The following is a 9,876-nucleotide window of genomic DNA, read 5'->3' on the forward strand; positions in this document are numbered from 1 at the left end:
CGGGGGCCCCCTCTTCTTGTGTATATGAATATAAAACATTTTCTTCTCGTTGCATGCTTGCTGCTAACTCATTATCCTTTGCTTGTGTTGCTGCTGCAGAGGTAGGGGGCCCCTCCTCTTGCTGCTGCTCTGCATTGGAGGGGGCCCCAGCAGTGTTTGCTTTCTTTTCTTCATCTGTTGTGTCTCTCGGCTTTGCTTGCTGCACCGAAGGCTCAAACCCCAGACGCAGCATCTGCTGCACTTTTTCTGCTGCTGTTGCTGCTGTTGTTGCTGTTGCTTCCTCTATACCCTCCTCCCGTACAGCCTGAAGCCAAGCTTCCAGCAACGCATCTTCTGCAAACCCCACGCACAAACCCTAAACCCTAAACCCTAGTAGCCCCTAAACCCTAAATAATGAATAAACCCTTCTGCGAAAACAAACCCTAAACCCCTCCTTGAATTCACCTACAACGCAAAGCACCACAGCCTCTGCTTTCCCAACGCCGTAGGGTTTAGGGTTTAGGGTTTAGGGTACTACTCACCGACACGGTTTGCATTAGGGCCTTCATCTGCACCTATGAAACCAAGCACAGCCTTATCCCCGTCTATATGACCAGCAAGAAACCCCCTCGTTCGTCCTTCAGCATCAATAGCTAGATACATCTGCGGTAGAATGTGTGAAGAAGGCTCCTTAGAGGGGGCCCCCCCTGAACCCTTCCTCCATCTAGACCCCCAGGGGGCCCCCCAGCTGCTTCCCCAAAGCGATCCCTCTACCTCTTGACCCCAGCTTTCTTCAGTTTCATCAAATAATGCTTCAAATGCAGCTTCAAGTGTAGGGGGGCCCCCAAAGATCTCGCTGAGGACCCCTGCAGCAGCTAGCTCTTTAACACCTTCATGTACAGCAGAAGAGGGCCCCGCATAAGATGCTGCCCATAGAGCTTCTCTAGGAGAAACTGCATAAGCACGAGTAAAGAGTGAAGGAGCTCTTATTGTTGCATGCAGAGAGTTAAAGAGGCTTATGAGGTTTTCCCTCTCCTCAGCTGCACTGAGCTGATGATGGTAGTGCTGAAACGTCCGATACTGCTGATAATGACGACGATGCTGCTGCCGATGCTGATGCTGATGCTGATGCTGATGCTGATGCTGATGCTGATGCTGATGCTGCTGCTGTTGCTGCTGCTGCTGATGCTGATGGCCCCAACAGAAGTCACCGTGCAAAAACGCAGCAACGCGCAGCAACAGCAGCAAAAGGCCCCAGGGGGCCACCCCCCCTCCGCGCCGCTGCAGCAACATCAAGCTGCTGCGTCTTAGTAGGTGGGCTTCGGAGTGTATCGACAGAAAACAGTTGCAAGCATCAAATGAATTAAAAAAACAGGTGTTGCAGCGCATGCAACAAATGCTGTTGCAGTGCATGCGCTCCGCCGCAGACGCAGCATCAAGGGAGAACCTGCTGAAAAACCCTTAAAGATTCTCTCCCCACAAAACCCTAAACCCTAAACCCTAAACCCTAGACCCGACACCCTTTGCACGGGTCCCTGACTCTGAAGGTGGAGGAGTTTTGGGGGCAGACAGAAGCAATTGAGTGTTTAAATAGATCAATGGCTGCATTTAATTAAAGAGGCAGCAGCTGATATGCAGCGGGGGCCTCCCTTATAACCGCTCTTACAATACATCAGTAGGGGGGCCCCTATAACAGCTGCAAATAGAAATGCAGGGTTTGTAGAAACGTTATGGTGTCGTGATTAGCTGCAAAGAACCTTTTCGCCTTCCTTAATTCATCTCGTTAATGATAATTTAAAGAGGAAGGCAGCAAAAATAAGCCCCAGATGTCGATGCTGCTTCTCTCTGCTGCAGAGGGGCTTTAGGCGTCCCTGTTGCTTTGCTGCTGCTGCTGCTGCTGCTGCTGCAGGAAGCATCTGCGTACTGCATGCTCCTTTAAAACAGGTAAGGAACACATTATTTGTTTTTTTTTTCATTGTTTAAAATTAAATAACTCAACAATAAAACCCGAAGTATTCAAGTATACTTGTTGCGCCCAAGCAAAACGACACAACGCAGGGGATAAGATAGAACGGCTCCTCCTGCAACTACCCCTTCTTGCGAGAGCTTCTGAAAAGTTGGTGGAAGAAAGAAAAAGAAAACATTTAATAATCATTTAATAATATTAATGACAAATGTACAGCCGGTGTATACGTTTTTCTTTGTGCACACCACCTACAGTCCTCTATCGAGTTTATGCAAGAGTTTCTACTTTTTGTTTGGGACGTCTGAGAGTTGCAGTAAAGCCGAAAGGCATATATTTAGGGTGTTTAAGGAGCAGTTAAGAACATCTACTTTATCCCCCAGACTTTCTGGGCACAGGGGCTAGCGTGTAGGTGGGTCTTACAGAAGATCCCCAATGAGGTGCAGGGAGAGCGCTGGCAACTCATGCTGCTAGCCGTCTGCGCATGCAGGCAGAACCAACCTTCATTTTAATCTCTGAATTAATTAAAGCCGTAGGCAATTGTCTTGCTCCTGCTTACGCGGAGGGTTAATGTTCACCTAACAACTTCGTGCAAACCTTGCGGTGTCTTGCCCCCGTTCTCCCTCAGAGCATGCACCGTTATGTGCGTTGCTACCCCTAAATGGTGTTGCTTTTGCTCTCTTGAAATGATCTTAATCCTGCTTTTCCGAAGCCTCCTTTATCTCCGCATGCAAGTCGTCATGCTGCTCTCTCGCAGTGCGGGGCTTTCATGGCACTCTCCGTGTCGTTACCAGTGCAGCAGAACACTGTGTTGGCACACACACAAGAAAATTTGATCCTTTTGAACAGAATGGCTCTGTTAGTTTTAATGCACCACCACCCTGATTGTTTTTGGGTAGGTTCTGATTTCGCCTTCAGCGAAGTCAGAACCTACTATACCTACTTGCGCTTGGGGGAGGCAGCCAGTCGCCTTCACGCGCCATATTTAGCGCTGGGCGGCCTCGGACACTAAGGCATCATCTTTCGCACAGAAACTTCAGGCTAAAAGAAACAAAGCATCACAGTGTTATCCTTTGTTTTGCATGTAAGCAGGGCTCCTACATAGTGCCCAGTTTCGGTTCATCGTTTCAGTATGCTGCTGTTGCCGCTGCTAAGGAGAGCATTCTGTCGGACAGAATCCTCAGCAGCTGAGTCGGACGTTGTTTCTGCTGCTTCTGCTTCTGCAATTGCTACTGCTGCCGTTTCCTAACGTCTAGTTCAACGGCACTCTTCCTGCACCTCTCGCTGTGCTTGCTTCTTGCTAATGTGACAAATATGACAAAAAGAAAAAGAAAAACTGCGCGCTGCCCCAGCTGCTCGCGTAGTGTAGGGAAAAGGGGATGCACGGAAGGTCACCAAGCGTGGTGTCCAGCCTGAAAGCTTGAAAACATAAGTGAGCTGTCGACAAGATCTCTGAGCTAGCAATAGATAGGGGAGGCAAAGAAGATCACAGCGAATAATAAGTGACTCGGGAGAGCAGTTGGATAGGGGTATATAAGCCCCTACGTCAGCGTGACTGAGTATATCTCAATGAATAGTTGTATAGGGCACAACTTCCGCCACTGTGCTCCTGCCTCCGCTTGTCATGGCCTCCTCTAAGTTGAGGAATGCTCGACGATATTCCTGAAGAGGTGCGTTACCCAAGCGGTCCTCAGAACCCCACTATGGTGTTCGTTCTCCTAGCGAGTAAACGCAATATTCCCGATTTTTGTGCCTGCTGCGGGCTGCTCGCCGTGTATCCAAGATCTCCGTCTAATCTAGCTTTGCCCTCTCGCAATGGCGTTGCTGCATATTCGTGGGGAGAGTTCTGGGCTATCTTGGTGGTTCCTCGGAACGTTTTAGAAACCCAGCATTAATGGCTTGATCAACTCTCCACGTTGGACGTGCGTCGACGGCGTGCATCGGCCCGTTAACCCGAGGACAAGCAACCAAGTGCCCTACCAGGCTGACGGCGCAGTTTTTCCGCTGGTAGCCCTCCTGCGCACTTTGGAGAGTAAGCGAATCCACTAGAAGCAAATCGCCTGGGTTTTTTTTGTCAGCTGCGTATAGCCGTCTGTCATGTTCCGTCACCCGGCGTTATTGTTGCCTTTTTCATGTATTTCCCGTTTCGGCCAGGTGTGCTTGCATGGTGGTGGCTGCGGGCGCCCAGGATTGGTACGGTACTTTTATGTTGGGCCAGTTCATCACGATATAATTATCGGAGGCAGGGCAGCGATGCTCAAAGTCATGATTCTCTTTGCTCCCCTCACATCCACTCCGCAGCCTGTGCTGTGTAGCGGTAACAACTCCTAACCGTTAAGACGAGCTTCGAAAAGCCCCTCGATGGCGATCTGCAAGTGTGGCTATATCCACTTTCGGCCCCATCACTGTGCCGCACTTTGGGTCACGGCGTCTCCCTGATCGCCGTGTTTATATCTGTTGGGAGCTGCTCGAAGTATTGATTCTCTAGTCCCTTAGCTCTCTTTATATGTGCGCAACTTCAACTTTCGTAACCGGTTGTGGGCATAGCCCTGGGCACAGCCCAGAACCTCTAGAGACTGGGGAGGGGGTCGGCTGCATTTTTAGGTACTCGTACCTTAGGCCCTGCTTTTACAGCAGCTCACGGCGTTTCTCAGAAATGATTGGGGATTCTCGTTACACTTTGGCCTGCTGCTTAGGAAGAGGAGGTGGCCTGACTTTGCAGCGCGCCGTCCTGCAACTCGACGTTACAAGGCCCCTTAACATGTACACTAAACCAACCCATGTCTTTCCTGTCTGCACCAACATTGCAGTCAATTGTGCGCGCAGGTTGCTTACTAAGGCCAAGTATGTGTTAATCTACCAGCTTTAGACAGGTCATGCAATAGATATACCCCCCGAGCGGCTTCACAGAGCGCGTTAGAACTTCTACTAGAAATAAGTTCGGCTAGCCGCTCTCTCATAAATAGATTTTGCATAAAACACCAAAATTGAGGATTACTAGTTCCCAATCACTCATTCTCGGGCTCTAGGGCTTCATGAAGCGAGCACTCGAAGCGAGCGCTCACCACATGAAGCCCCGAACCAGCTTCTGCGCCTCCCACGCATTTGCCTAATAATTGGTTGAATAATATAGCGAACTTTCGCTTTTTTTAACTTTGCATTTCTTTTTGAGATTGCTGTACGGGTCCCGTCCCTATCGAGGATTGGCCGTAGGCTCCCTGGAGCGCGTACCAGTCGAGACCATTGTTAACCGCCGTGCCTACATGGGGAGAGCAGCAGTGGATCGAGGAGTTTACAGAGGAATTCAAGTTTATTTTTAAAGGGAGAGGGAATATCGGGCAGAAGACGGCATGCATCCGGTCTAGCAGAGTCCTTTGGCATGTTTCGCCTCTCGCTTCCTGGCGGAGACGTAACTGCAGAGCATGAGCTCATGGAGGTGGCTTTTGTGCAGCTGAGCTGACAGTTTAGATGTTGGGCGCATTGCCTTTGTCTAGTTGAAGACGAAGGCGCGCACAATCATCGGTAGACACTTCAAGATGCCGCGGCTCTTCGGAGGGGTTTCTATTCTTTCTGCCACCTTGCTCGTCGCCTTCATTGGCGTTGTGGTGCTTGTTGGTAAGGGCCAACAACGATGAACTTATCTGCACTGGTTTTGTCCTAATGAACTCGTTGGCCCTTCAAACGAATACGAGCATGGAGCAGCAGTGTTCCATTTTAGGAGCAGCGTTTCCATTGCTCTTCGCGACTATTGAGGATTTCTATGTAGGATATCTGTATTTATCTTTCATATATTGATACACTATTTACATTTGTTGTGAGTATCTGTCTGTGTATTGTAATGCAAACTGGTGTGGAAACTGAAAATGTTTGTTCAGGCTTACTCTGGCGGTTTCAGGAGAAACTCCTTTTTCTCAATGCGTGTAAGCCGGCGCAGTTGGGTAACTTAAATACACAAAAGATTACTAGGAACGCGCATACTGGACTGGCTGAGCTATCTGCTTTTTGTGTATTGCTTGCCTAATAGCGTCATTGCCTGAGCAGGCGGGCAGACGCCTACACGCTGTTGGCGTCTCTAGTGGTCTTCACTTGGGTAAGAGGGGTGCATTGTTTGTTGGTGCTGTGTTGTTCACTATGCCTGGATGCGTCTGTGCAGTTCCCGTGGGATACAAAACTCCAAATTTGAATCCTCGTGGCTACCGTAGTCCTGCAGAACGCGGTAAGATTCATACGCTGCTTTCTGTGGAGACAGGTTTTTGTGATTTTGTAGTTATTCGCCGTTGCTCGCTCTTCGGTTCGTTCAGGCATTCCCTTCAAGGATGTGTCATTCACTACTCGCGACGGCGTTAAGTTGAGCGCTTGGCTTCTGCTTGGCGAAAAGCCACTGGAGGCTCCTACTTTTATTCAGTTCCACGGAAATGCCGGAAGTAAGGAGTAGTGTTGTTTATGTATTTATTTCGACTGTCTTTGCCCCATGTGTAGGTCTCGATTGCTGTAGTATATATTGCTTGCATTGCGCTGTTAACAAAGGGCGTGTGGATACACAGACTTCGCCTCTGCTGAGTCTGGTGATCTGTTGAAGATTTGCGCAGATGGTGGATTTCCCCGTGGGTGGTGCTTGTTATTTAAAAGTAGCCATAACCAGTTGGTTTCACTGGAGGGTGTTTTACTACATAAAATACCCCTTTTATTCAAGACATCGTACTTACTTTGCTTTGCTTCGCGGAGGCACGGAGCTCATAAGTGAAGCCTATCCAGGAGATGTTTTAATACTTATGTGCCACGAGAGTTTTCCCTGCTGATGGATAACATCGTGCAGATTTAGGCACTAGTGTGCAGGTTCACAAAGAGGCTCGGGCGGGCAGGCCGTGCACAATTGCAAAAGCGAATTGCGAGGGAGGAGTATATAGGCGTGCATTAGATGCGGGCGTTGACTTCTCAACATTCATGCGTATGCATCATGTGCTTCAATGTCCCGCCGATCTGCAGACATTGGATTCCATCAGGGACATGCAGAAGTCCTCTGTGCGGAGATGGGCGCGAATGTTTTGCTCCTAGATTACAGAGGGTAAAGTACCACATTCTGTTTGCTTAAGCATCTCACATAGTGGCACCAACAGTTACATGTTCGGTAGACGCGTATCTGTGGAGGTCGGATTTGTACCGTTGTCTTTAATTGCTTTATTTCCTTTGCAGCTACGGAAACAGCGAAGGCACGCCCTCGGAAAGTGGAGTGTACGCAGACGCGGATGCTGCTCTGGATTTTCTGTTGAGCACTTCTCTTGTAAACAATAAAGACATTTTCTTGTTTGGTCATAGCTTGGGCGGAGCAGTAGCCATCGACCTTGCACGCCGCAGAGGGAAAGAGGTGCGGAAGCTCAATTTTCGTCTTATGTTCGCCGATGATGCGCCTCCTCGACGCAGAAATGCTGCTGATTTGATGTTGCAGAACCAGCGCAGTGTACTTTCATGGCGAATGCCAGTTGGCCTCAAGTTAGTGGAATTCTCCATATCTTTTCGGTTGTGCTCTGGCTGGTGTGCCGCAGCTGAAGGGACTAGTTGTGGAGAACACGTTTACTTCGTTGCGTGACGTAATCCACGATATAGTTCCTGCTTCCCGAAAATTTGATTGGCTGCTAAATGCCATTCAGGTCGGCTTCAACACCGTTTTCACTCCTCACCACATACAGTCGCGGTCAGATTTGCAGTAGCGCGTTAGGAGTTATGAACTCAATTAGCACAGGCTTTTTCATACGTACTGATGAACAGTACCGAACTCTGCGATGTTTTGCAGCGGATGAAACTATCGAGCGAAGATAAAGTCCGTCAAATGGGAATACCAGCGCTTTTTATTTCGGGTCGCAGCGACGAGCTCATACCTCCCCGCCACATGGATAAGCTCCACCATGTAAGTAACTCAGGTGTAGTCAGTCTCCGAATGATTTTGGGGACAAGTGGGTTCAACGGGAAATCTACCGTATCTGGCAGTGGAGCTCTGAAGTGCCTGCAGGACACTTCTATTCGGTTGACTACGACTGCAACTGGTTGGGGTGCTGTTTTCTCGCAGGCCTGTGGTTCGCCTGTGAAGTGGAAAGTGGATATTCCTGGAGGGGATCACAATTCCACATGGCTTTACGGGGGAACGGCATATACCGAGAATCTCCAAAAGTTTATCAAAACGGCAGTTTCGTTGTCGACGGGAGATTTGAACGGCGACGCCGTGGCCTCTTCCATCAAGGAAAAATTACCTGTTTCGTCAGGTCTGTTTGCGTGCTCTAGGCGTGTTTGTATATCTCTTACGGGCCAGGGACCAGCTCTACAGCATGTTTGGTGTCCTGCTGTTCATTATCCCCCTCGCCATTTGCGACACGCAAAGGCTGGCATGCGAATCGTTATTGACCGCATAGGTTGGATTTCACCCGTGGGGGCTTCATGAGTTGTCTGTGCTTTATGCAGGCGCACCAGAGGATTACCAGGCTGCAAAGGCGGATCTCTCCGGTTCAAGCGAAACTTTGAGTTCATACGAAACGTCAGAGGTGGTTCAGGAAATGAAACCAAAGGATCCTTGGTCTTTATTCGGCTTGAAGCCACAAACGATGGCGTTGGCTCTGTTACTTATTGTGCTGCTTGTACGTAAGGGCATCCACTCGACAGCTGGAGCGCGGCACATAGAAGGGAGAACCCACGCACATCCTTCGAGCAGGCTAGACGAACCCGGCTTGGAATTGGACGTCCCTGACGTCGACGAAGCGCGCCGGAAATCCACTCTCCTCAATGACGACTCCGCCCAAAGCACACCCGGGACCCCTGTTCCCGCACTGGTAGAACTGGTAGAACCAGATGTCAAACACTCAGAAGCTGCCCGTATCGACACTTCCACATCTTAAGCAAAAGGGCATCGTGCGCGCACACCGCGGACGCACTGCAGAGGAGGAAACGCGTCACCTGTTCACAAGCTGAATGGTGACCCTGGCCTCCCAGACACGCTCATGCATGTCGTGGGATGTCTCTAGAATGCGCAACGGCATGTATCCTGTTTCGTAAATGCATAGAAGTCCGGGTAACTCACGAATAATTCCCCAGGTTCTTGTCTTGCCTTTGCCAGCTTTCTAAGAAGGTTCCGGCTGCGTCGTGCTCACGACTCCTTGCGGAAGGTGTTCAGAGGCACCTCCAGACGCACTGGAGAACGTTGTTTTTTTTGTCAGAAATTCTCCCCCTGGGTTTTTCGTCCTCGACAAAGTAACATGCAACAGCTTTCGCCGCCTCAAGGTTGTTCGTCACGTGGAGTCACTTCTGGAGAAGTATATGGAAAATTCAGAGTCCAGGCCATCCTGTACCCCGTGCGCGCGACGCGTCCCTTCCGTGTATGGTACATTGGATTGACTTTCTCCGATCTCATCATTCGCGCAGGTCACGATGACAACCGTTTTTAGAATGGAAGTCGACGCTGTCTGGAAGCAGCTCGTAGAGAACCCGCGGTGTCGTGGGTTTTCTTCACAATGCTACGACGCAAAACTACTGCCTTGGTGGCTTGGCGTGTGGATGCAGTGTCATGACTGCCTTTCGAAGCATCTCTTGCCAAACCCACCATGGTATTACACAGTTGAGGCACGGAGGTGGTTGTGGTCGTACGCCAGTAACTCCGGGGAACCAGCGCTTCAGCTTCATCTGTTCGGCAGGTGAAGTATTCCTTTCCACTGCAAAACGAATAGTTGGTAATTCGACTGTAGCGCGAATCACGGGATAAAGGGGCGTCGCATGCAGCAGGCGCCGAGAGCCCTTTCGGACTCGGCCGGAGGGAACTTAAAGTCGGGACCTGCCAAAAAGAGAAGCCACCAGACCGTAGTCGCTCCATACAGCGGAGTGCAAGGTATCAGCAACTGTAGCCACAACATGAAAGCTTAGAGCCAGCGGTTAATGGCCAGCAGCAGCAGCAG

At 49.9% G+C, this 9,876-nt stretch overlaps 2 protein-coding genes across 2 annotated transcripts in view; one reads left to right on the forward strand and one right to left on the reverse strand.

Moving 5' to 3' along the window:
• The window catches only part of EAH_00017690 (hypothetical protein, conserved), a gene marked incomplete at both ends in the record, with an annotated part of 4,142 nt that extends 2,870 nt beyond the window's left edge, over positions 1-1,272 (reverse strand). Inside the window, 2 exons of the mRNA XM_013397588.1 lie at positions 1-333; positions 522-1,272. The exon at positions 1-333 is cut by the window's left edge and continues 93 nt beyond it. Of these exons, the coding sequence (XP_013253042.1) occupies positions 1-333; positions 522-1,272 (1,084 nt within the window). The remainder of the gene's footprint in view (positions 334-521) is intronic.
• A 4,206-nt stretch (positions 1,273-5,478) lies between these two features.
• Positions 5,479-8,826, forward strand: EAH_00017700 (Abhydrolase domain-containing protein, related; the record flags this gene model as incomplete). The annotated part of the gene is made up of 10 exons (XM_013397589.1): positions 5,479-5,557; positions 5,818-5,862; positions 6,096-6,158; positions 6,244-6,366; positions 6,929-7,007; positions 7,136-7,307; positions 7,486-7,590; positions 7,734-7,847; positions 8,007-8,199; positions 8,396-8,826. 10 exons carry the CDS (start codon positions 5,479-5,481, stop codon positions 8,824-8,826), a joined length of 1,404 nt encoding a protein of 467 aa, XP_013253043.1.
• Positions 8,827-9,876: the final 1,050 nt, after the last annotated feature.

Source organism: Eimeria acervulina, genomic scaffold (assembly GCF_000499425.1).
Source record: "Eimeria acervulina Houghton genomic scaffold, Eah_scaff114, whole genome shotgun sequence".
In the NCBI taxonomy this organism is placed as follows: Eukaryota; Apicomplexa; class Conoidasida; order Eucoccidiorida; family Eimeriidae; genus Eimeria; species Eimeria acervulina.